General features: G+C 38.4%; 7 protein-coding genes across 10 annotated transcripts; 6 read left to right on the top strand and 1 right to left on the bottom strand.

Annotated features, from left to right (window-relative positions):
• The first annotated feature begins 864 nt into the window (after positions 1 to 864).
• Positions 865 to 2,300, top strand: LOC117780763 (forkhead box protein P2). Its single transcript, XM_034617408.1, has one exon. The coding sequence runs from the start codon at positions 961 to 963 to the stop codon at positions 2,143 to 2,145; it is 1,185 nt and encodes a 394-aa protein (XP_034473299.1). The 5' UTR covers positions 865 to 960; the 3' UTR covers positions 2,146 to 2,300.
• A 1,675-nt stretch (positions 2,301 to 3,975) lies between these two features.
• LOC117780742 lies at positions 3,976 to 4,669 on the top strand. The gene is made up of 3 exons (XM_034617383.1): positions 3,976 to 4,272; positions 4,327 to 4,474; positions 4,536 to 4,669. Exons 1-3 carry the CDS (start codon positions 3,996 to 3,998, stop codon positions 4,588 to 4,590), a joined length of 480 nt encoding a protein of 159 aa, XP_034473274.1. The 5' UTR covers positions 3,976 to 3,995; the 3' UTR covers positions 4,591 to 4,669.
• A 237-nt stretch (positions 4,670 to 4,906) lies between these two features.
• LOC117780741 lies at positions 4,907 to 5,851 on the top strand. Of its 2 annotated transcripts, none has more exons than XM_034617381.1 (3): positions 4,907 to 4,994; positions 5,057 to 5,410; positions 5,486 to 5,851. In XM_034617381.1, the coding sequence occupies exons 1-3, from the start codon at positions 4,983 to 4,985 to the stop codon at positions 5,777 to 5,779; spliced, it is 660 nt and encodes a 219-aa protein (XP_034473272.1). In that variant the 5' UTR covers positions 4,907 to 4,982; the 3' UTR covers positions 5,780 to 5,851. The 2 variants fall into 2 exon arrangements, with proteins under 2 accessions (XP_034473272.1, XP_034473273.1); XM_034617382.1 differs by having other exon boundaries at positions 4,947 to 4,994; positions 5,060 to 5,410.
• Positions 5,852 to 6,497: 646 nt separating this feature from the next.
• LOC117781442 (protein ref(2)P) lies at positions 6,498 to 10,120 on the top strand. The gene is made up of 3 exons (XM_034618198.1): positions 6,498 to 6,977; positions 8,034 to 9,737; positions 9,808 to 10,120. Exons 1-3 carry the CDS (start codon positions 6,800 to 6,802, stop codon positions 9,954 to 9,956), a joined length of 2,031 nt encoding a protein of 676 aa, XP_034474089.1. The 5' UTR covers positions 6,498 to 6,799; the 3' UTR covers positions 9,957 to 10,120.
• A 9-nt stretch (positions 10,121 to 10,129) lies between these two features.
• Positions 10,130 to 11,768, bottom strand: LOC117781443. Its single transcript, XM_034618199.1, has 3 exons — positions 11,141 to 11,768; positions 10,742 to 10,964; positions 10,130 to 10,664 (listed from the first exon to the last, which is right to left on the bottom strand). Exons 1-3 carry the CDS (start codon positions 11,390 to 11,392, stop codon positions 10,366 to 10,368), a joined length of 774 nt encoding a protein of 257 aa, XP_034474090.1. The 5' UTR covers positions 11,393 to 11,768; the 3' UTR covers positions 10,130 to 10,365.
• LOC117781440 (pregnancy zone protein) lies at positions 11,729 to 21,756 on the top strand. Of its 3 annotated transcripts, none has more exons than XM_034618197.1 (8): positions 11,729 to 11,762; positions 14,293 to 14,362; positions 16,312 to 16,977; positions 17,378 to 17,804; positions 17,873 to 18,192; positions 18,642 to 19,195; positions 19,253 to 21,372; positions 21,435 to 21,756. In XM_034618197.1, the coding sequence occupies exons 2-8, from the start codon at positions 14,307 to 14,309 to the stop codon at positions 21,672 to 21,674; spliced, it is 4,383 nt and encodes a 1,460-aa protein (XP_034474088.1). In that variant the 5' UTR covers positions 11,729 to 11,762; positions 14,293 to 14,306; the 3' UTR covers positions 21,675 to 21,756. The 3 variants fall into 3 exon arrangements, with proteins under 3 accessions (XP_034474088.1, XP_034474087.1, XP_034474086.1); XM_034618196.1 differs by lacking the exon at positions 11,729 to 11,762 and adding an exon at positions 12,956 to 12,974; XM_034618195.1 differs by lacking the exon at positions 11,729 to 11,762 and having other exon boundaries at positions 14,172 to 14,362.
• A 2,000-nt stretch (positions 21,757 to 23,756) lies between these two features.
• On the top strand, positions 23,757 to 24,702 carry LOC117780720. The gene has a single exon (XM_034617353.1). The coding sequence runs from the start codon at positions 23,935 to 23,937 to the stop codon at positions 24,601 to 24,603; it is 669 nt and encodes a 222-aa protein (XP_034473244.1). The 5' UTR covers positions 23,757 to 23,934; the 3' UTR covers positions 24,604 to 24,702.
• The last annotated feature ends 27 nt before the right edge of the window (positions 24,703 to 24,729 follow it).

Raw genomic sequence — 24,729 nt, 5'->3', positions numbered from 1 at the left:
GGAACTCACTTGCTCGCTTGGCCCGAAGTCTCGATTAATTATTTTTTGAATACCATGCAAGATCGTGATGGAATTTTGAGACCAAATGCAAAAAAGAAAATACAAATACCTCTTTTTTTTAATTTTTATAGCTGAATAATTTTTAGTTAATAGGTTAGAAATAATTTTTATTTTCAAATATATTTAGCATGCTAAAAGTGAAGGCCCTTGTAATTCTTTTTATTTTTAACTTCACATACATATATATATTTTTTGTCGGATTTTAGTATAGTTGCTTACGTTTCTTTAAATGTTTAAAAAAAATAAAATCCATAAATCCAATCAGTGATCCGAAACTAATTATTTTTAATATATACAAATTCATATGGCCTAAATTTACTAGTTATTTTATATTTTTCTCTTGATCTATTTAAGTAACAAAAGTAAAAATAAATAAAAGGTGCAGCTATATTTAAAATTAGAAAAAGTGTGTACATTTAATTCATTAGCAACTCAAGTACATGCATTTGCACAAACTTATTATACCCTCGGCACAGGGTCAGAAAACTACGCAGCAGCGACGTCGACGTCGTACGCAAGTCACGCAAACGAAATGGGCACGACGGAAAGAAACGAAAAATGAATAAATAAAAGCAAAACCGAGAACAAGAACAACACAACAACAACAATGGCGATGTTCCGAAACCAGAATGAGAATCATGTACGCGATGCAGAAGAAAGCAACCAAAGCAGCGACGTCGACAGCGGCAAAAAAAAGTTGCGGCGGCTGCTGCTGCAGAATATGAAAGTTGCGCATGCGCCGACGTCAACGTCGACGTCGACGTCGACGTTAAAGCAATCGTCGCCGTCTTGGCATCAGTTGCGAGGCAGAAGCGCAAGCGTTAAGAACGAAGAACAAATCAAGCGGTTCTTGAATTTATTGCTAGATCTTGAAGAAGATTTCGAGTGCGTCTAGAGAAGATGCTGCTGCAGACTTTCACGCTGCTGCTGCTCAGCGCCACAGCGTTGACGTTGACGTCGCCGCCGGAGGGCACAACAGAGACGCCTCCAGCAAGCAGTCAGAGTCCGAATCAAACTCCCATTGGAGACAAGGAGGAGCATTTTCCGGCTGAGGCACCCGCACAGGCGGAGCAAGCAGCTTTGGTAGAAACACAGCCTGGGTTTTTGCAACCGCCGTTGTCCTCGATGCCCACTTTGGAGGCAGAAGATGCACAGCGTCGACGTCTAATCACCTATGATCAGCGGCAGGAGGGACAGTACAATATACGCGCCGATCTGGAGAACTTTATGATTGTGCTAATACCACCAGGACCACAGGAGGGACTCAGCCTGTTGGATCTGCTGACGAAATCCTCGTTACGTAGCGGAACCAAAGGCGGCCAGAGCAAGCGCAAGCATGCACTGAAATCCTTTTACCAACGACAACAGTTGCAACAACAGCAGCAACAACTACAACAACAGCAACTGCAACCACAACAGCAGCTGCCCATTTCGGATTTCATAGAGGGACGCACACCTTACCATGTGGACATCTCGGCTGTCAGTGAGGAGCAGCAGCAGCAGCATCCTCGTTTACATCGGGAGCAGGTGGATGTGCTGCCACCACAACTGTTGCCCCTGCCGCAGTTGATTAAGCCGTTTCATCTGGAGGCGGAACCAGAGCTGATACAGGCCTTGCCACCAGTTGTTGCCAGCGGAAGCACCAACAAACTGCTAGAGAGCTACAACCAGATGGGATCCCATTATTATCGTAATTCACGTTCGCTGGGCGGCGACAACTTCCTGGACACGAATCGCCTGACGCCTGAATTTAGCTCCAGTTTCAATGCTCGTGCCATCAGTGTGCCAATTTATCGGTCCGATGTTGCCCATGCCAATCGCAATGCCAACGCCCTGTATCCGCCCATTGATGTGCCCGCCTACATTGTGAACGAGGCACAGCCACGCCTCTGGCAGCTGGACGATGAACCGACGCCCATTCGACCTAAGCACTTGATCGATGGCGATGTCTTAAACTTTGAGCTGCTCAACGATTCACTGGCCGACTCAAAGGCATTGCTGCGGGATGGGGATAAATTGGCACGCTGTGCGCCCGGACAGCGTCGTGATAGCTACGGCGCCTGTCGCCAGCTCGAAGGCTACTGAGACTGGCACCTTTGACCTTTGAGACTGCTAAATGAAAGCCTATTTCATAAGATTAACACTATGATTAATGATATATGATAACTGCTAAATTTTGCAAAGTAATATATTTAGTTTTAAGTTTACACAATCAATAAACAATCACACTTGAAATTCAATTCAAATTCAAATTATCATTCAAATTAAGCGCCAAGCGGCCATGTTTGTCATTGGGCAAAAAAAAAAATGGCGGAAGTAACGATGAGAACGCTCGAGAAAGCAATAACAACTAAATTTAACGGTAATGATGCATTGAAGGATAAGCCAAGTCAATGTCAAAGTCGAACTAACATTAACTGACATCAAAAGGCCAAGTCAAAACGTTGCAGTTAAGTCGCTCACTATAAAATACCCGGTACTCAATTTAAATATTTATTTATTTACTATAAAAAAAAACGATATCAACAGTGACAACAATCCCAGAATATATTAAAAATTATGTTTTAAATTAACAATAAAAATAAATTATGCAATATAATTTTAAATTGAAAACTAAAAGGAAAAAAAATATTATATTATTATTATTAATATTATAAATTATTATCACCAATGAACAATGAAAAAAAATTGTATTGCTAGAAGGTGTTTGTTGAATATTCTTTTGAAAAATTATATATTTGTCAGCGAATGTTATATTGGCTATAGTTCTTTAAGACTTACATATGTAGGTGTTCATGGAGGTGGGAAAACAGTTGATGATCATGAATTTACCGATACCGGGTATGAATACTATAGACTAAGGCCAGTGCTACACACTCGACTGTGTTCTTCAATTGCAAACCAGTTTTTATTACACACAAAAACCAAAAAAAAAAAGAACATCGCATCTTTAATGCAGTTTCTAGTTTGTGATCTTCCTGTGGGAATTGGCTAAAGTAATAGGCGCGTTCTAAAGTGATTGCTAGCATTGGTCATTGAACCTGGCCATCAACTACAACCTAAGCACACACACACACAGGCGTTCGGCTAACGCCGTTAATATTTACAATAAACAAACCCAAGTAACATACAGCTAGTCTAGTAACTCTCTTGACAAATTAAAACTGAAATTTTTCATTTTATTAAAAACCACTTCAGTTTTTTTTTAACTTATTTTATTTGCCTAATAAAAATGAACAAAATTTACTAAAATATACGACTTTCATTTATTTACATTTTTAAAAATAGTTAAAATCGATAAAAATTATTTCTCATTTGTTTTACTTGTCCTAGAAACCATAAAATAAAAAACGAATTCTACCAAATAGAAAGGTCGCTAAACCAACGAAACATTCACCATTATTAATTGACAATAATTTCGATATCTTCTAGAAAATTTCATTGAATTTTCATTATGTGAAAACACTTTTCTGACTAACTGTATATGATGGTTATGATAACAATTAGAACGTTTCAGCAATGACTTACGTTTTTGTTTCAGAATTTGGGTTATTGGGTTGAATTAGTTTGCACTTATAATTAAACACTTAGACGGGGATAGTTTGATTGAAAATGCATGGAAAGGTATGGAAATGAGTAATTTCAGACTTTCTGAAATTTGCATGGCTGTCAAGGAAGCGTTAGAACTGCACATAGTTGATGTAGATAGAGATGTGCAATGATTTGTTCAAGTTGCGGTCAGTGAAGGTTCCCACATTCTCATCACAATGCGGAAGTCTTTGGGCCATTGAACTGGACTGCAATCGGGTTTTTTTTTAATGTTGTTCAACAAGTCAAGGCTCTTCTTGTTCTCAGAGCCACAGCTCTGGCTCATTCCTCGTCCGCTGTCTGAAGACAACGGTCCTGTGTTCGCAACAGAAAGGCATCCCAAAAAAATGTGCAAATTCACAAATCGCCTGTTTGTTTTGGTCTTGTTGCAATTTGTTGGCTTGCCACTGGCCAGGCCAGCAAGGATTCGCAGCAGTGCCATTGATTTGTTAGAGCTCTTGTATAATGATTATGGTGACTATGGCTATCAGGTGGAGGAGGTGCACTACGATCAACGGCAAAAAGGCGAAGAGAATTTAAAATTGCGTCTGGATGGATTCGTAATTGGTTTGCCAGCCCCTGACGATTTCTCCTATTTGGATATTCTTGCCGAGGAATATATGAGTGAGTTAAGTAAGTCCCAAGCCCTATTTAAATAATTACTGACATACCTTTCAGATAATGCGTTGCCAAAAAAAATTGCTACTGCAGCGAAGGAAAATACCGTGGCGGATCCGATGACAGCACAAATAGTTAACATACCAGCTCCGAAAAAGGACATTGAAAGCCGACAACACGCCAATGATGAAGTGGCAAGTTCACCTCGGTATGATAAATCAGATTATTACATTAAGTACAACAAATTTTAACTCTGGAAATTCTTACAGCACAAAGTCACACATGCTGCAGCTTTTGCAAATGCTTCGACGCACACACCACTAATTCGACACCAGAAACTTATTTTAGTAAACTTAAGTTGTAAAAGAATTATATAAAAATCACAATAAATAAGCTTTACATATTTTTTTAATGTTACTTTGGCGCCTTTCAGGGCTGCCATCATAAATAATTACGCAGCTCCGTCATCAGAGACTATTATCGATAACTCAAAGAAAGAGCCTACCAATACAATGTTGCCAACTTAAAGCTTTTTTCGCCGACACTTTTTGTTAAAAAGCCGACGGTGTCATGTGAACACACAAATTATTTAAGCGTTGGTCATCGGCTTTTTGCGTCAGTCAATGCGTGCCATTCACATAAGAACGTAAACATAATAATTTTTTGGTATTTTTTGGTGCATTTCGCAACAAATAAAGGTAGTCAAACTGTAAAAAATGTCAACAAAAGTAAGTATTCTTAACATTTTCTATATTGTATATTAAGTTAAAACAATTTTACCATATTTAAGAAGATTGTGTGGAACCAGGATTCAAAAAACATGTTAATTGAAGTTTATGAGCAGCATCCCAATCTATACGACCCGAAAAATCCACAATACCGCAACAAGCACTACCGTGACGAATCGTTAAAAGCAATTCTCGAGCAATTGCGGACAATTTATGATAATATTGATATTGCTGATATTAAAACAAAGATTGGGACAATGCGGAGCCAATACCTTTTGCACTTAAAAAAGCAAGCTAGCTGCAATTCCAACAGTAAAATGCGGACCGATGAAAAGGGGAAACATTTCTGTCTGGATAATTTGGAGTTCCTCAAGCCTTATATGAAAATTAATGAGAAAATTACTTCAAATTTTGATGTGAGTATAGCTTGAAAATTTATATGTATGTATATAGGTTTGTATATAAATAACAAACACATATTTTTTCCACAGATTCATAACGACTCGGTAACATCGGATTCGGCCGATTTTATCAAAGAAGAGCCTCTGCTTGAAACTTCCAGCTGCTCTAGCAGGATTGTTGAAGAGTCTGCTCCATCTGCCGAGAGTATATTAAAGATCGCGATTGATGAATTGTGCGAAATCAGGCAGACGAAGAGCAAATTCCAACCTGATGTCGATTCATTTGGAGAGCTGGTGAAATGGGAGATGGAGCGGATTGGAGACCCAAAGAAACGCATGGAAATTCGTTTGAAAATTCTTCAAACATTTTACGACAACTATTAGTCGATTTTATTTATAATAATAAACTAATCTAAATTAATCTATAATCTATAAATATATAACAAATGAAATGAATATATGTTATTAATGAATTAATACATTTATTTTAAATAATTTAATTGCATCTGACTGGCAAAAACGGCCCCAGTGGTGTTTTGGGTCAATTGTCAAAATTGGTAATTTTAAGCTAGAATTTTTTAAATTTTTGAGGAGATTTTGTTGGAGTTTTCTGCATTTTTTTTAATATTTTCAGCATTAAATTTGGAACTTCTCTCCCCTTGGGGTGACAAACTAGAAACCCACATTAAAATGTTGACCTTTATTTTATAAAATTTGGAATTTCAAATTTTCTTTAAGTTATACAGATATTGAAAAGTTATGACATTTCGAAATTTGCAATACCTAAATTTAAATTAAAAGAAAAAGTTGGCAGCCCTGTCAGCGATAATATTTCAACCGTCGCTGTGAATTTAGATATTAACATTTCTATAAATTCACTAATAAAATTATTAGCTAGCGCTTATTAATAAAAAAAAAAAAAAATTTAACTTTAATCTGCAACAGTTGTGATGTGTAAACTGTGATTTTGATTTTTTTACCTTGTTACGATATTGGTTTGTAACTTTAAAATACTTGTGACAAGTAACTAGTACCTAAATATCGCTCATCTTAAATTGAGACCAGCTTTGGCATTACTTTTAATTTTTTAACAATGATGTGTGTGTGCGCGCATATAGATCACAAATAGAGCTGGTCGAACCGTGATTTGCAATATTTGCGCGCAGAGAGAATATTCAAGAACCTTCGTGTCCATCATCGTTTAACGACGCGCAACTGGTATAAAAGCCGAAGCTGCATTCATTGGTAGCTGTCAATGCAAACGAACAAGTACGACGCAATTCAACTCAGACGACAGACAACACAAGAAAATTTGTGTAACAAAATAAATAGCTACAAGAAATATTTCTTAAACGCAGTTGTCATTTCAATAATTAACAAATAAAAGTGAAATAATATTTAAACATGTCTGACCGATTGCTGAAAATAACTTACCATGGAGCACCAGCTGGAGCAAAGAAGAAGCTCAATGCTTATTTAAGAATGCCATCCAACAATTTGATAATATTGCGTCGTGAAATTGAGCTGTTTCTGTTCCAGGAGCGTCATCTGCCCCAGATCGAGATCAGAACATATTGGATTGGTAAGTTAAAGGGCCGATGATATAATGTGCATTTTGTGAAATCAATTGAGTGCATTCGGGCTTTTATTTGGGTATTTGTTTGTGTGTGTGTGTGTGTGTGTGCAAATGTGTATAAGCAAATAGTGTTAGTGTGTGCAGGTGGAAATCTATGCATGTATGCAAAATGACCGCAGTGCGAAGTTCTTAATGCACTGCATACGTACAGACAAATCATGCGTATACACATTTATAATTTAATGTCTGAACAGCTGTTAATTGGTACTTTTTTCGAATATACATAAATGTATATTCACTTTTCAATGCCCAGGGTGAATCACTATCAGTATCAGCAAAAGAATTGATAGCGAAAATAAATGGTAAAGTGCCCAGTGGAACTGAAATTCCCTGTTCTTGATTTTCCCTAACGTTTACTTGATGTTGTTGTCATTTTTTTGACGTTTTATAAAAATTATAATAGTTTTTTTTTAGTTTAGTGCCTGGGGATTTTTTGGCAGAATTCCACGAGGAGTCACCAACGTTTCTTGTTAGGGAAACATTGAGAAATGTATAGGGAAGATTCCTCATTCCTAGGAACTCCCAATGTTAAATTCCTCAATAATTTTCATACAAACGGATCGATGTTTCCTCAATAACCAGGGAATGTTCAATATTTTTTTGAGGTCCAGTTCTACTGGGTTGAACAAAACTAAATGATTCATTTGCACGCCATAAACATGCAGATAAAGTAAGTATGTATAACGTACCTTTACATATATGTATGTATGTCTGTATTAAGTCAACCTAATGAATTTGCAAACGAACCAAAATTCGAATGCAACATTCTTTCTTGCATTCCATCATAGAGTTGTCTCGCTCTAGCACAGCTAGTTCGCTATGGTTGCAAAACCAAAACAAAGCTAGAATTCAACAGGCAGTCAAAAAAGTATACACACATTATTCTTTTGTTTCTTTGAAAACTTAATCCAATATTAATTTCACAAGGTTGCAGACAATGACAGTAATCCACAAAAGAACACGTGTCACTGCTATTTTTAAAACAATTATTTTTCGTTTTAGATACCGATTCTGATGAAATCGAAATCGTCAATCAAAATGACTATGAAATTTTCTTGGCCAAATGCGAGAAGAACATGCACATGCAAATCGCAGCAGCTGTCGATGTCGCGGAGGAGTTGGAAGCCAAGCAAGAGACAACTAATGCACCCACTGCAGACGATCCCAGCAATTTCATCATTCATGATGGCGTTGAGTGTGATTCGTGTGGAGTGGCGCCAATGATTGGTTTTCGGTACAAGTGTGTGCAGTGTCCCAATTTTGATCTGTGCCAGGTGTGCGAGACTGCACACAAGCATCCCGATCATCTAATGGTCCGAATGCCAACCAACAATGGCCCGAGCATTGTGGATGCTTGGCTTAGTGGTCCGGGAACTAGTTCACATCATCATCGTCGTTCAAGCCGTCGCTTTAAGGGTCACTGTCCATTCGCAGAAGCTGCTCAGGCTGCCCCAGCCACCGAGTCGCACAAGGAAAACCGTCGTGATCGACGATCTGCCCGTCGTGGTCCCAGTTTTATGTCGCAATTTGCAGAATCGATGTTTAATATGCCAGACGCCAATACTACAGGCCCTTCTACAGCTCCTCCCGGCTCCCAATTTCCAGAAACGACACGTAATCAGTCAACAGCCACCCCAAGAGGTTTTATAGGCGAGGCACTCGCTGCAGCCGCCGCAGCTCTTAAAGCCACAGAGCAGAAGCCTTCAGCCTCAGCCCCCGAGGAACCAACTGTAGCAGCTGACAAGAAATCCGCAGCTACTACGACCGAGTCGAATGCGTTGCCATCCAAGATCCCAGTTGTGGAGGAGCCAATCATTACGGCTAATGTTGAGGAACCAGTCGCTGCACCACGCACCAAGGAGCAAACCAAACCAGAGGCACCTTCTGCTGCCAAGCCAGAGGAACCTTCAACTGCCAAGCCAGAAAAAACTTCTGCTGGCAACAGCACACCGACGACTCCAGTAATCAATCTGCAGAACTTGGCTCAGATGGTCGATCCTCAATATATGAAGGCTGGCATTGAAATCTTGAATAACTTTAGCGAAATGTTTGCTAAACTGATTGATCCAAATGAGGCTGCTGCCTTTGGTTGTGCAGATACCTCAATGAGCTCGAATGGCTCCACAGTTCCAAGGGAAACTGAAACTGTCCCAGAAACCCAGCAGACTCCAAAGGAAGACGCTAAATCAGCTTCAACAGAACCTACTGCTCCAGTTGATCCAGCTGCTCCAGTTGCTTCTGCAGTTCCAGCTGCTGCTGCTGCCACAGCCCAATCCCCGCAGGCTGTTCCAGAGCCGATAAAGAAGACCGAGTCTGAGGAACGCCGCAGGTCAGAGAGTTTGGATCAGGATTGGCAGATGATTGACAACACTGCTGGACCAATTTCCAATGTTTCCAGTACCGATGCCTTGATCAATTTAAACACCACCAGTTTGACTTCATCTTCTTCGTCATCTGCGTCTACTTCCATCTCAACAGAAGCTTCAGTGTCGCCAGCACGTGACTTTGTCCAGTTGGGTGAGATGCTGCGCCAGCACGTGTCTGAGGAGCAACAACGCGAATTGACTACGGCACACACTCAAACTTCTCAGGTGGACACAGTGACCACCTCGACATCCACCAATCCGGTTGCCACCAACAGCACATCGACGTCGACGAGTCCTCGCAAACCCGAGGAGAAGCGCAGCGTGCCCATCTACCACACTGGTAATTACAAATATTCCCCAACAGAATCAGAAAAGACATTCTCTAATCCATTATTTCTTGCGATTCACAGATGAACGCATCAATGCTGCAGTACACGCCATGATGGCCATGGGATTTAGTAATGAGGGCGCCTGGTTGACACAGCTGTTGGAGTCGGTGGAGGGCAACATTCCTGCCGCTTTGGACATAATGCACACATCGCAGAGCGGACGCAATTGATGCCTGCTCTCGTATATTTATAATTTAATTCATTTCAATATCTGAAATACTATATTAGTGTGTACAAGACATAATTGTCTGATCTGTTTTATTTGAGGTGATTTGTTAGCTTTATTGAATTCAAAAGCTATGTGTAAGCTCATGTATGTTCCAAATAATCAAAACTATATATATATATATATGTCTACTTATACTATCCGATGTATTGAATATTAATCAACAAATAAAATCTTAATAATGTATAAACAAATCCAAATCGTTATGAATATGGGTATGACTGTAGGACCAAGTTTTCACCTTGATTCATTGTGGTAACAGATGCAATAAATGTAAACAACTTGAATATAAATATTTATAAACAAATGTAAATAAAATAGGATATGAGTGTGCGCTAGTGATTCCACTTGGATTAGTCGGTAAACTGCCTCCAGATTAACGTTACAATTTCCTTCGAAAATCTTCGAGATTCGTAGTTAATTGTGGTAACAGTTGCAATAAATGTAAACAACTTAAATAATCGCACATGGTGAGCATTCCACTGACGTCGGGCAAATCCCGTATTATAGCTGTACATTTGAGAGATCATCAGAGATAGAAAACTGCTGAGAGCGAAAAAGCGATGAATAAGCTTGAGAGCATTGCTTGTGATAAAATAGAGCGGCAGACCGCTGAGCACAGCACAAAGCAACAGAACACATCCGATTATACCTAGAGACAGGAAGAGAGAGAGAGAGAATATGTAAATAAGCTGCATGGCATTTGGTTATGAGTGCACATGTACTTACCCGAGAATCCGTGATTACTGCGAAAATGTCGGACGCTTGCGTTTGGATCCTCGCGCTTGCGTTCAAGCTTCTGCCAAGTTTTGATGCCAACACCGATAACCCCAACTCCAAAGGCCAGCAAGCCGAAGGCGCTATGCAAAAGGTCCAAGTTGAATATGCCCAGATACGACTCCAAGACGCTGCTGTGTCGCACGAGAAGCGCCTCGCCCAAGCAAAATACAAACTGTCGTCGGGATAAAAGGATTGTAAATTAGTGACGTGAACAAATCATCGGAGCGTTGCCTTTTCGATATAAGTATCGATGAAGATCACTCGCTGTTCTGTTTGAATTTTCATCACTAGAATTTAGTAACAAAGTTCTAGTTTCTGTTCCTATTTTAAGAAGATCACATTACTTACAGCCACGGTGCAGTAGAAGGCATGTCCAGCGGTATGTTCCATCTTTAAGGATACACATTTGTACACAATTACAGCTGTGATCCCCGCGAGCAGAATATGCGAGATGAGGGCACAGAAGCCAAAGTAAAATCCAGGCGAGGATAAATTCCACATGGAGTATGCCTCCTCCAATTCTAACCTAGCATACTTCAGCAGATTTGAGCTTTCACCAACGTCCGAGAAACTGCAGTCCTCAAAATTTGATTTTTCCATCTTATTTTGTTGTTATTTATATTGTTTTATGAGGAATTTTTTATCTACTACGTGAGAGGCGCACGTTATGCAGATAAGTTTTGTGGCGCTGTTAAACTTGAGGGAACCGCGCGCTTCGAGTGTCTGACGACGTTTGAAATGCCATAGCCCTGGCAGCAAACAGCTGAGCTCTCAGCTCAACTGGATCTCTCCGAGAACACTCTGTGCAAAAAAACAATATACAAAAACAAACTTAGAAAGCAAATGGAGCGTGACTCAGCACTCTTTCTCGTGCTTCACCTTGGCGCGTAAAAGGCGGCAGCAACGCATTTCCAGTCGCAGTCATTTTTGCAGGTGCTGAGTGTCGAAGTCGATTGGCATTGCTCAGATTGTAAGTTTGTACACATATTCTTAATTAATATCATGTTATTTTCGGCAAATTCGAAACCGGTTTCGAATTGTGCGCAAAATACTTGTCAAGGGACTTTTTATACACATACATATGTATCGAAGTATGTATGTACCATGCTGACAGCTGACTGAGCACGATTATTTTGGTCCACTCTAAAATAGTTGCTCTGAATCATTTCATTCGAGTGTTACGAAACTAGCTTAAAGCAATTGACTGCTAAAAGAGCAGACACAAGAATAAAGAACAAGCAGCCACACAACAATTGATATGCGCTACTATGACTAGTTATTGCTCTTACGAACTATATGGTAAAATACTTCTAACTTATCGTGTTGCATACTTCATGTTAAATTACCCTTTTAAAATTAAAATACCCAACTGGTCATTTTTTTTTTAATGTCCTGCACAATCTTATGCTTAAGTTATGCGCCCATACATGAATTCACGGCTCATTACGGTACGTTTTTTAGTCGCTGGTACATTGGGTCACTATTTGAACTAAAAAAGTTAATTGGTAAAGACGATTCCTTAATATTGTAAACTTTATTGAGCTATTTATTCATCGTAATTTTAAAATATATCACAATATTAATATTGAATTTAAATAAGGTATACTTTTTCGAAAATGGTACACTTTTGTCTAAGACCTGGTATATTTTCATGAAGGGTGTATGAATTGTTTTTATTTCCTAATTGTCACATCGCTATCGAAGGTGTATACGACACACGCTAAATGTCATCAATCCAAAAGGGGATTTACATTTACCGCAATATCCAACGCTAAATCAATGTTTTCGTTGCAAAATGAAATACATTTGTACCCACACACACATGCATATAAAACACTCTAAATGATGACGTCATTTGAGATAAAATTCCCCAACATAACAAACGCCTGAGAGCAGCCAATAAACAGAGAGAATCAGAGAGTATAATTCAGTTACCAGCTGTGTTTCACGTCGTCTGCCGGTTTGTTTCTGTTCTGTTGTTGATTTTCGATCAAAGCGTCAACGTCTATTAATGTGTGTATAGTGTATCAAGAACGAATCAACAAGAAAATAAGTTGTTTTTAAGTCCCAAATTAAGATCGAAAAGTGTAAAATCCATCACAACAAAAAACTGCATTAACCAGTCAGCAAACTATTTGTCATTCCTAGGAAATTTATAAGGGAATTTCTCAGTCCCAAAAAGGTACGTCAATAAGATAATTAAATACTCGTATCTGAATGTATCTAACATGGAAACACGAAACGAATATAAAGTGGACTTTTTGTACATACGATTAAAACAAAAGTTATAACTTTAAATGTGCGCTAAACATATGACAATTAAAGTGTTAATAACTAACCAGAAATTAAATTAAAATTATCAACAAAATTCCGAATCGAATTAAAGATTAATCTGTTGCGCCAGCGGGAAATTAAATTAATTATATTATTTTGTTTTATGACATGACTTTATTACATTTCGTTCATAGAGTGCATTGACTATAATAATGCTTATCTTGATCTGGACGCCCTTTAAAACAAATAAAAATCAGATAATTTTTATATGTGCATGTATATGTACATATATAATATGTCACAGCTAAAACATTTTTCATGTTCTTTGTCTTACCAATACTTGTGAAATATTTCAATTTGTATGAAATCATTTACTGTGCCTGCAAGCAGTAAATTTCCAAACGCTCCATTATTAAAATAATAAAAATCCAACACTCTTTAAAATGCCATTAAAAGTTTGAGAAGTATAAAAATAATCTTCGCATCTTGTATAAACCCTATATATATATATTTTTTTTTTCAGATATTCTCTGCAATTATAAAGATGTTCATTCATTTATGATGTCATCAAGTAGTTCATGAATAAAGAAGTTCAGTGCCACATTTATGTACATGTCATGAGAATCAAACTCATATATCTATTTATATTGAAAACTTATAGATTATTTGCTAATTGCAGTTCTGTATAGTATTAAAAGCAAAGTGCAGGACAGATATTTTATTTAAAAACTTGTTTTTATATACATTTAGTGATTGTCGTTTTGAGATTGCCGGCAAGATGATCATTTTGTTTATATTATTTTATTTTGACTTGTATAATTGATTCTTACAAATTTTTCAAAGCAGACATCTACATAGACTTTTTGTTAATTATAATTATCAGTGTGTATTTTAATTTGTTATTAATGTTTGTTTCGTTTTTTATTTATTTGTTTGTATTATTTTTTGACAATTTTTTTTGTGCTGTTGTGGTTAACGTCGCTGCCAACGTTGGCGTCGATGCTCAGCTGAGCCTCTGCTGAGCTCAGATTTTCGATGCCACGCCACAGACGAGTACATATAACAAATCCCGTATTTGAGCAGCCCAAACCAGTCACAGCTCAGCTCTGAACCCGGTTGGTTGTCTCATCGCAACCTTAAACTATAACCAATTTGCTTGACAAGTTATTCATAAAATTCCTTTTTTTTCTCAACCAAAATCAACAATAACAAAATGCGTCGCGTAGACGCGTTTGTTGTGATGGCTTTAATGGCTCTCGGGCTCCTCCAAACGCCGCAACTTGTCAAGGGCGAAGGGTAAGTGCGAATCTCATTCGACCTATACATATAGATCACATCACATATTATACGCATCACATATTATTTTGTTTTCATAATTTTCAAGGTAAATTAATGTGATTTTTATCAAATGATTTTTTTTATGAAGTGAATAAATTATTTGATGTGGGGTAATTGATGCAAAAGTTCGTTGTGCCATATAAGGTTTTTAATATTTGCAGAAATACACTGCAATTATTTAACTTATTACTCATAAGTACATTAGGGTGGCTTAATAATTATTAAGAATGCTTTTATCAATGAGAAATTGAAAATCTCTTCAAGATGAAAATTAAGTAATTATCATAAAACTCCCAGACTTCTTTTTTGTAGTTATAACTGAGATTTCAAATATATTCATTGTATTCTTAATTTAAAATTTTACTTACTTTTTTTGTATTGCTAAATAATTATGTTGTTGACTGCTTTTAGACGAAGTTAAAAATCTATATAATACAAAAATAAATAATTTATTAAACAATTTGCTGAATATAACAATATTAAAATAAAAATAATTTAATAAATTTGCCTTTGATTAAAAAAATAATTGCTTTGAGTTTTCCGTAGAATACCTTTTAGTTGCACAATTTACTGTATATAATATCTAAATATATACTTAAAAGAGTCAAGGATAGAACTTACTGTTTAATTAGTGTTAGGTAAACACGTACCTATCTACCTATATAGGGTAGTATAAAGCAAAAACGTGTCCACATTTATGTACATATAGCACAGACAAACAATATAGTTTGCTCAACGCTTAACACCTTATGAGTAATCCATAAATTTGTTCTGCCTATTAGCAGTTTTTCTCCAGAAAACTGGAAATATATATATTTGCCAGATATACTAATAAACACGCCCATAGTTATTAAAATCTTAGGTTTATTGATTTAACATTTTTTTTATTGCATTATCTGTGTAGAATTACTAAAGCAAGTTCAAGTTATCTACTCAATCTCAGTTTTTATATACTTTTTCATTGCCAATTCCAATAGGTTACGTGTTATCAAGATCAATTTTATAAGATGATATGAAGTTTTAATTATAACATTGTACATAAGTTTACAAAATTATTACCAATAAAAAAACAGTAATAAATTATAATTAAGTTAATCCCCCGATTTTGTAGTCGGAAATCGTAAGCTGTCTCGTTGAATGGCTTAAACCTCGCTTCAAATAAGCCGAAAAATTCACGGACTATTTGCAATATCTCTTACATAACGTGTCTGTTGGAGCCGGTTTTCCAGATCAGGTTCTTAAAAAACATTTACCGTTAAACGTGTGCAAATTAAATACACTTTTTAAATGAATCAAAAATAAACGAACACAATGTGCGACTAGAAAATACTCTTTATGCAAATCTGAAGCAAGAGGAATTTGATTAAAAAAAATGTAATAAAAATTCATGAACATTTTCTGCTTTTATTAAAACTTTCGGAATACAAAACTTGACAGCAAATTCTAGAATATTTTAGTCTTACTTAGTTATTATCAGTTTAAACTGTACACAGTGTGAGTAATCTTAGTAATTTCCTGAGATCAGAGATAGGCAGATGCTAAACGTCTATAAGATCAAAGAGGTCTGTTGCATACAGTGTCATCCATTTTGAAAGTCCCAAAACAATTATTTTTTTCTTAGTAACAGCAGAATGTGAAATTAAAAAACAATTGATAAAGCGAAGCAAACAACATAAAGAAACAATACATTTTTAGATTAAACTGTACCTATCTCTGCAGGCTAAAAACTAATAAAAATTCAAGCATAGCATTGAAACATAGAAAAAATAAAAACAAACATAAACATAAAATAAATATAAAAAAAATCAAAGCTAATGAGTGACCTAGTATTTCCGACATTATGAATTCAGTTTGAACCTATGCTGATTGTGATTAAGCATTAATTTAATTACTTGCCCCGAAAACAGCCAATACACCATCGTTGGACCAGGAACTATACACTCACATCGCGACTACAATGTGGCTGTAGCTGTGCATCACACCAAGGAGCCGGTCACACTGAAAATTGGCATTACTGGACCCTCGCACAATGAGACCCAAACTGTGGAGCTTCCGAAGGCCGATGAGCTCAAGCAGATCACCTTCAAGTTGCCCCCTCTGGAGTCGGGTGCATATAACCTCACCGCTGAGGGAGTGTCTGGATTGGAATTCAAGAACACCACAGCGCTTACCTGGTCTGAATTCAAGCCATATGTGAAGCTACAAACCGACAAGGGCAAGTATAAGCCTGGCGATACAGTTAACTATCGTGTGCTCTTCTTGGATGAGAACTTAAGACCCGATAAGCCCGATGATGATGTCGTTGTCTGGTTCGAGGATTCCAAAAGGAATCGCATTAAGGAAGTCAAGCACATCCAGACCCGCACTGGAGTCTATACTGGAAAATTTGTTCTCTCGGACTTTGCCACCTTGGGCACATGGACCCTAATGGTGCAGAATGGTGGAGCCTATTCCGATGAGCGTGCCTACTTCGAAGTGGAGAAGTATGTGCTGCCCAAGTACTCCATTAAAATGGATGCTACTCAGCAGGTGTCGGTCAAGGATGGAGATATGCAGGTTGTGGTGAGAGCCAAGTAAGTTATTCTTAAACAAAACCACTCCATTTAAGAAAAAGATAAGAAAAAATAATATTTTTGATTAAAATATATATTACCAGGGATCACAAAAAGTAGGGTATTAAACCGAAACGAATATCGGTTTCAGTGACGGTTTCGATAATGTTTGCATTTTGATTTTCGGTCATCGGTTACTTAAAATCTTTTGTATATCGGTTTCGTAACGGTTTTTCGTATGTTTCGGATCTGAAATATTACTATGACTTATTTAAGAAGATTAATTCAAATTAAAAATTAACAAATTCGCTAATTTATTATCTTTTATTTAAATTTTTGTTACAAAATATTTTTTCAAAAACTTACAAAAAAAATGATATGTTAATTGTGATTTTTATTAAATCCAATCGCAATTTTCCAGTTACACCTACGGCAAACCGGTCAATGGCAAAGTAGTGCTCAACCTGCATACGTCTGAGACGAGCACCTGGGAAAACGTGAATGGGGAGTCAGTGCGCACGGATATTCCAGGACATGCCATCATCCGCACCGCTGACATGGTCAACGGCAAGGCGAAGTTTGATTTGAATGTCAAGGAGTTCGAAAGCTATTTGCCATATAACACATCTGCCACGTATGCTCAGATTTTGGCCACCGTTGAGGAAGCTTTTACGGGCGTTCAGATTAATGAAACTGGCGGTACACAGATTTATCCTTATCGCTATGAGATTACCTGCACGGACTACAGCAGCTGTTATTCGTTTGTCGCAGACAAGGAGCATGAGATCATCTTCAAGATCACACTAGTCGATGGCACGATTCTGAAGGACACCAAGAGTGTCGTTAAGGTATTTCAGATAATATAAATCAATATAAACTATTACAACATATTAAATAATGGTAACTCCATATTTAGGTCAAGTTCACAGAGGGTGTACGTCATTCCATATATGGCGATGAATCAGAATTGCCAAAAATCAAGCAGGAACCTCTTGTTTTCGAGGGTCATCTGAATGAATCTAGCTTGGCTGTATTCAAAGTAGTTCTCCCCGATTTACCGGACATTGAAAATATAACGCGTTACTACAAAATTGAAGTTGAATATGATGGTGAGAATCGGGATCTCTATACAACTTATCCCTACAGGGAACCCAAGAAAATTGAGAATCCTGAAGAGGAAGAAAAGGAAAAGGAATGGTTTAAGGCCGACGTACAGCGACCCAAGGATAAATGGACGTAAGTTCAAATTATATTCTATTTAACGAATCTTTTAACTCATCCGTCTCACTTAATTGTTTCTAAATGCAAATTACAAATAATTCTTTAAAGATAAATTTACGAAATGTCTAAATGGACACGTAAACTTTCATTTTCTTCGAAATTTTTGGTATAAACTTTGCATTTTGCAAAAATAAACAACAACAATGCACAGCAAAAGCGTTGCTTCGAGTCGAGGCGCTGAACTCAAATAACTTATGAGAAATCAATACATGAATATGAGCACTTGTCACCACAATTATAAATAAATTTTAGGACTCAGCTGCAGAGTTTAAATCCCCACTCCCAATAAAAAACATAACATTAACAATCATATTACTTTTCAAATATAAAGTAGAGCTTGAACAGGAGCATAAAATATATTAACTACATGCATTTCTTTGTATCTATTGAAATTTTCTTTATAGTCTCAAAATTGGAGAGGAATATCAGGTGACCATAAACTCCAGCCGCCCTCTAAACTACTTTGTCTACAACATCATTGGACGCGGCAATGTGTTGCACACGGAGCGTGTGGTGTTGGACGAACCAAAGAAGGTCTACAATATCACCTTGAAGCCATCGTTCTTAACAAGTCCCTTTGGTCGCATCTATGCCTATTATGTGGATGAAACTGGCGAATTCCGTTATGCCGAGGACACTTTCCATGTGGACGTTGAACTGCCAAACCAGATTAATATTACAGCTCCCGAGGAGGTGAAACCCGGCGCAGAGGTTGAGCTGGAGATTAAGACCGCTCCCAAGTCCTTTGTGGGTCTGATGGCTGTGGATAAGAGCGTGTTGTTACTGGGTAACGGCAATGATCTGAACAAGGATTCGTTCGGCTGGCGTCTGGGTCGCTATGACACGAGCACACCCTGGCAGGGTGGTTACTCCTACTATCCCGGAGAACGCAGTGGTGTTGTGACCATGACGAATGCCAATTTCTTCTACAATCGCACAGCGCCTTTATATTATGCACGTAAGAAGAAAATAAGTAAGAGATGTGAGACCTTAGGCTTATTCCCATAAATTGCAGAGTCCTTTGCAGGTGGTGGCATACAGAGGAAGGGAGCAGTAGGAGTCCTACACAGTGAAGTACTCAGCACTGCGGCCCCTGCCTTTGCGTCGGCTGGAGTCGCTATGGATCAGGCAGCAGGTGGTGGTTCTGCAGGAGCTCCCGCCGTACGCAAGAACTTTGTGGAGACGTGGCTCTTTGAGGACATTGAGGAGACCAAGACGGAGGTTTTCAAATGGGTTCGCACCATACCAGATACCATCACCAGCTGGGTGCTCACTGCCTTCTCACTGCATCCCGAGAAGGGATTGGGCGTCACCGGTGATCAGCTGAATATCAAGACTTTCCTGCCCTTCTTTGTGTCCATTCGTCTGCCCTACTCCGTGAAACGTGGCGAGGTCATCAGTGTGCCTGCTCTGGTCTTCAACTATCTGCCCAAGCAACTGGATGTGGAGGTTACACTCAACAACGAGGACAATGAGTACGAGTTTGTGGATGTGTCCAACGAGGTGATTGGCGAACAGAAGCGCACCCAGATGGTGCGTGTTGGAGCCAATTCGGCAGCTGGTGCCTCCTTCCTGCTGCGTCCCAAGATCATTGGCAACATCCTCCTCAAGTTTACGGCCATTTCGCCCGTTGCCGGAGATGCGGTGCACAAGACGCTCAAGGTGGTGCCCGAGGGTGTGACGGAATACAGGAATCGTGCATTCTTTGTCAATCTCAAGGATAAGGCCGAGCACAAGGATAGCTTTGAGCTGGAACTGCCCGAGGATATTGTGCCGGACTCACAGCACGTAGAATTCGGTTTGGTTGGCGATCTCCTTGGTCCGGTTATTAAGAATCTGGAACGATTGCTGCACCTGCCCAGCGGCTGTGGAGAACAGACCATGTCCGCACTGGTGCCCAACTATCTGGTTTATGACTATCTGAAGAGCATCAAGAAGCTCACACCAGAGCTGGACACGCGCATCAAGCGCAATCTGGAGCGGGGATATCAACACATGTTCCAGTATCGTCACGACGATGGCAGCTACAGTTCCTTTGGACCCGGAAAATGGCGTGCGGAGGATCCCGACCGCAATGGCTCCACCTGGCTGACAGCCTATGTCCTACGCTCCTTTAGCCAGATCAAGAATATCATCAAGTTGGATGAGAAGACTCTGGAGAAGGGCTATAAGTTCTTGCTCAGCCGACAGGCGGAAAACGGCAGCTTCACAGAGGCGGGAGAATATTTCTATGGCTCAACACGTTCCGGACTTACGCTGACGGCAAATGCATTGCTCGCATTGTTGGAGCAGGAGAAGCCCAACCAGGAGGCTGTGGACAAGGCTGTTGCCTACTTGAGTGCCAATTCCAATGCCAAGGAAGCGGAGGAGCTCTTGCCCAGAGCCATTGCCACCTATGCCTTGCAGAAGGCCAAGTCTGCAGATGCGTCCAAGCACATTGCTTCAATTAAGGCACTGGCCAAACACGAAGATGATCGCACTTGGTGGACGGACGATGTGGAGAAGTCGCACGCTGGCAGATGTGGTCGCTGGTGGTGCTGGATCCGGAGTCATGACATCGAAATCACCTCCTATGCTTTGCTAACACTGCTGGAGGAGGAATCCCCTGAATCGCAACTCAACTCAATTCGCTGGCTTGTGGCTCAGCGTAATAGCTTTGGAGGATTTGGCTCCAGCCAGGATACGGTAGCTGGTCTGCAGGCTCTCATTCTGTTCGCCAAGAAGTCAGGCTATGAAGCCGCCAAGTGGGACTTGACCGTATCCAATCATGGACAGCGTGAGAAAACCGAAAAGCTGACCGTCAACGATGACAACGATTTGGTGCTCCAAACCGTGGAGTTCCCCCAAGGCACCAACTCGCTGACGTACGAGGCCAAGGGCACAGGAGCAGCCTTGGTGCAGATCAGCTATCAATACAATATTGTTGAGAAGGATCCAAAGCCCAGCTTCAAGGTTCAAACAATCATCAAGCCCGAATCTCCACCTTCAAAGCTCGAGTTGACCGTCTGTGTGGAGTATGTGGAAGAAGGCAAAGCTAAAGCATCCAATATGGCCATTTTGGAGGTCTCTCTGCCCTCCGGATACACTGCTGATGAGGATAGCTTCAAGGACATTCAGGATATAGAGCGCGTCAGGGTAAGTACAAAGGAAATACACTTAATCATAACTCTTTCGCTAATCGCTCTTTATACTTGCAGCTCGTGGAGACCAAAAACGATGACACTGTCGTCGTCATCTACTTTGAGAGTCTGCCCAAGGGTGAAAAGAAGTGTCTACCCATCGAGGCATTCAAAACCCATGCGGTTGCCAACCAGAAGCCCGCCCCAATTGTACTCTACGATTACTACGATACCAATAAGAAGGCCACCGATTATTATCAAATTGAGTCAAAGCTCTGCGACATCTGTGAAGGAGAAGATTGTACAGCCAAATGTTAAGAGCCATCATTTATTAAATAGACCCCAATGATATCATAAATTGAATATCAATAAAGAAATCAACTGTTGTGATTATAATGTACTTATGCTGGCATTTTTTCTATAAATCAAAAAACTGTGGGTTGATCAAGGGTTAATCTATTCCAAACAAGAACAAATAGTTAAGATTAAAATGGTTGATCACTATCGGTTTGATGTCTAAACTGTTGTCAGTTAAAACCATTTATGTTTAGATTTTAACATTCTAAAAATATAATTTTGACAAATCCATTGCTACAAGTGGATCATAAGAGTCGAAGTTACTAAAGAGAAAAAATATAAAATTATAACACATTTATAGTTCGCTTTACTGGCCTCTAAATAACTACTATTTTTATCTGTTTAACCAAGGAAGGATTGTTAAAATTCACAATGTATGAAGCGATTTGGTCTCGAATTAGAATTTGAGATAGTTTTCATGAATAATAAACGAATTTGCACATGCAAAACTTGGTATTTATAGCATTGATATGGCTAACTAAAAGTGAAGTACAGTACAAATGTACTCGTATGCCATATCGTATACATTTTGCACAAATTCTGGACGTTACTTCTAAATTTAGCATATATTTTGTATTTCCATAAGCTGTAAAACTCGTATCACAAAAGGAACAAATTGCTGGAAAGGTTTCATTGAGCAGAACAGGTTTTTCGAGTATTAAGTAGTAAATGTTAATATATATACTTGTATATTTGTACACTCATATCTAAGTATAGTTAAGTATTCTAATGCATGCGCTCGTAGAATGAAAAAAGGTCTTTGCAAAAGGCGAGTCTATAAATTATCATAGTACGTGCGTTTTTTGCAATATGATAAGGATTTAATTCAAACAAGTAAGTGCTACACGTATAAGTGGCTAATTAATTTCGATGAATTTGCTGATTTCCAAAAATAATTTCACTCGTAAATACTTGGAAGTAATAAACTCACTTGCATGCATACAATGTGTATGAAATATCTAAGAAATATTTGCTAACGTGCCACGGAGCACATACAGATCTTTACCTGGATATACTGGTATAAGTGCTGCAAACATTTGACGCGCAAAAATATTTCAACGTCGAAAATAAGCTAAATTTTCAAACTAACAAATCTGAAAAGCTCATAATTTTTCATTTTTATTAGACAGGTTCCTTGAATCTCTAATAAACCCTAATAATGGTCGTTTCTTGCTATGAAATAAAAAATATATATAATTTTAACGATTTAATAAATTTAAAGATTGAAAAATATATCTTCAGATTAGTACGATTCTTTGTATCGAAATGTTTTTTTTCTTATTTTTTGATAATTTCCAGTTTCTTCTCAATGTTTATCATTAAATTAAAGTTGATTAAAAGTAAAAACTTGAGAACTATGAATGAATTTTCAAAATATCAAAGGTGGGACCCTTACTATCAACATAGAACCTTGGCTTCGATAGTCGAAAAATAATTAAATTCTCTAATTGAACAAAATTTGAATACAGAACGAATATAAAGGCCAAAACATGACCAAATTGACATTCTGATTGAAAATCGGGTCAGTTTTCTTCAAGTTATGACAGTTGGAAGTTTGACCTAGCCATTTTACCACAACCGTACCGGTACAAGGGTTTCGGTTTTCGGTTCTTGAAGGACAATTAATTTTGGTTACGGTTTCAGTTCTCGTACTAAAAATGAAACGGTTAGTATTGGTTAATGGTTCCGATGCCGGTTAAAGACATTTTTTAAAATCCAGAGCTTCTTCCGCCCGCTTTATTTTATGTAGACATATTTGACTGAAAAACGCTGTTTTGCCAGCACTTACTCGTAGCATTATCTAAAGTATGGAATCTGTTGCAGTAAGTGATGCTAGATGTTAAGTTTAGATTGTATTCAAACGTTGCAAAACGTTTGCGATAATTATAATTGAAATGGACAGTGTTGAATGTGAACGTGATGGTGCTCAATTATATATTTTAATCCTTTAACTTGTGTGCATTAGAATGTTGAGTACTAGTAGAAAAACTGATAACAGCACAATTGTACGTGCGTATATATAATATGTACTTATAGTAATTATTGTCAATACAAAAAGGTCTCCTCAAATTAGTTGTCTGTTCCTCATGCGTGAGTGCAGTTGTCATTCGGATAGCTAAAATATTTAAAATTGTGAATTTCGACAAGGATATTTAAAATAGAAATAAATAATATATTTAAAATAATTCAAATATAATAACTAGCCAAAAAATACATTAAAATGGGAGCAGAAAAATCGAATTCGACGAGTGTCCTTGAACACATCGAAGCCGGCTTAAATGTGCTTAATCAATTGTGCATTGGATTTGTGACATTCTGGATCTGTTGGAGCTGCCTGCGCAAAGGACTTGTAGGGATTCGTCTGCACGTCTGGCTGGTGTCCTTTGGCTTTGTTTTCCTGATGGCTGAGGCCATGATGTGCTTTTACAATGGCAACTGGTTAACACTGCGCTACACGCGAAAGCACAAAACACTCATCCATGTGGTGCTCCAGATCCTTGGTGGCGGCATGGGCGTAGCCGGTTGCCTTGTCCAACTGATACGTGATGACTGGTCCATTTCGGTAACCACACATTCCAGATTGGGATTCGCTGCCTTCATACTGTGCCTAATCTCGCTTTTAAGTGGAATTATTGCTGCAATTGCCCGCAGTTTGTCGAAAGTTGTGTCCCCGTTGGCCAACAAAACGTTCCACGTAATCCTGAGTCTAGGCACATTTGTGACGGCCATGTTGGCACAGTTTTTTGGTTACACGCAAACAGGGATATTCAAAGGACAAGGAAAGGACTTTGTCATATTTATGCAAGTTGTGACGATGGTTTTAATGGTATTAACTTGCATTGCACCGTTTAAGTCTTTGTATCACAAATTCGTTAGCTTTAAAAGTTAACGCAGTGCGCAGTCTGTGATTTTAGCTAATATTAGTTTAAAAAATTCTTATATTTAGATTAGAAAATTAAATAAAATGAAAATAATTTATTTGAAATAATTTGAATTCAAATTTAAATCAAATGCA

This window comes from Drosophila innubila (assembly GCF_004354385.1).
Source record: "Drosophila innubila isolate TH190305 chromosome 2L unlocalized genomic scaffold, UK_Dinn_1.0 4_B_2L, whole genome shotgun sequence".
Lineage (NCBI taxonomy): Eukaryota > Metazoa > Arthropoda > Insecta > Diptera > Drosophilidae > Drosophila > Drosophila innubila.
The sequence above is the reverse complement of the archived record's forward strand: the minus strand, read 5'-3'. Positions and strand labels throughout refer to the sequence as shown.

What these genes read in the sequence shown, in the direction of transcription:
- LOC117781443 (XM_034618199.1), bottom strand. Translation starts at nt 11,392, where the DNA reads ATGGAAAAATCAAATTTTGAGGACTGCAGTTTCTCGGACGTTGGTGAA. An exon ending in CCTTCTACTGCACCGTGGCT is followed by an intron (nt 10,965 to 11,140) that starts GTAAGTAATGTG and finishes TCCCGACGACAG; the next exon opens with TTTGTATTTTGCTTGGGCGA. An exon ending in CAGTAATCACGGATTCTCGG is followed by an intron (nt 10,665 to 10,741) that starts GTAAGTACATGT and finishes TCCTGTCTCTAG; the next exon opens with GTATAATCGGATGTGTTCTG.
- LOC117780763 (XM_034617408.1), top strand. Translation starts at nt 961, where the DNA reads ATGCTGCTGCAGACTTTCACGCTGCTGCTGCTCAGCGCCACAGCGTTG.
- LOC117781442 (XM_034618198.1), top strand. Translation starts at nt 6,800, where the DNA reads ATGTCTGACCGATTGCTGAAAATAACTTACCATGGAGCACCAGCTGGA. An exon ending in GATCAGAACATATTGGATTG is followed by an intron (nt 6,978 to 8,033) that starts GTAAGTTAAAGG and finishes TTTTCGTTTTAG; the next exon opens with ATACCGATTCTGATGAAATC. An exon ending in CGTGCCCATCTACCACACTG is followed by an intron (nt 9,738 to 9,807) that starts GTAATTACAAAT and finishes TGCGATTCACAG; the next exon opens with ATGAACGCATCAATGCTGCA.
- LOC117780720 (XM_034617353.1), top strand. Translation starts at nt 23,935, where the DNA reads ATGGGAGCAGAAAAATCGAATTCGACGAGTGTCCTTGAACACATCGAA.
- LOC117781440 (XM_034618195.1), top strand. Translation starts at nt 14,280, where the DNA reads ATGCGTCGCGTAGACGCGTTTGTTGTGATGGCTTTAATGGCTCTCGGG. An exon ending in CAGGTTGTGGTGAGAGCCAA is followed by an intron (nt 16,978 to 17,377) that starts GTAAGTTATTCT and finishes GCAATTTTCCAG; the next exon opens with TTACACCTACGGCAAACCGG. An exon ending in AGGATATAGAGCGCGTCAGG is followed by an intron (nt 21,373 to 21,434) that starts GTAAGTACAAAG and finishes TTATACTTGCAG; the next exon opens with CTCGTGGAGACCAAAAACGA.
- LOC117780742 (XM_034617383.1), top strand. Translation starts at nt 3,996, where the DNA reads ATGTGCAAATTCACAAATCGCCTGTTTGTTTTGGTCTTGTTGCAATTT. An exon ending in TCTTGCCGAGGAATATATGA is followed by an intron (nt 4,273 to 4,326) that starts GTGAGTTAAGTA and finishes CATACCTTTCAG; the next exon opens with ATAATGCGTTGCCAAAAAAA. An exon ending in GAAGTGGCAAGTTCACCTCG is followed by an intron (nt 4,475 to 4,535) that starts GTATGATAAATC and finishes AAATTCTTACAG; the next exon opens with CACAAAGTCACACATGCTGC.
- LOC117780741 (XM_034617381.1), top strand. An exon ending in AAATTACTTCAAATTTTGAT is followed by an intron (nt 5,411 to 5,485) that starts GTGAGTATAGCT and finishes TTTTTTCCACAG; the next exon opens with ATTCATAACGACTCGGTAAC.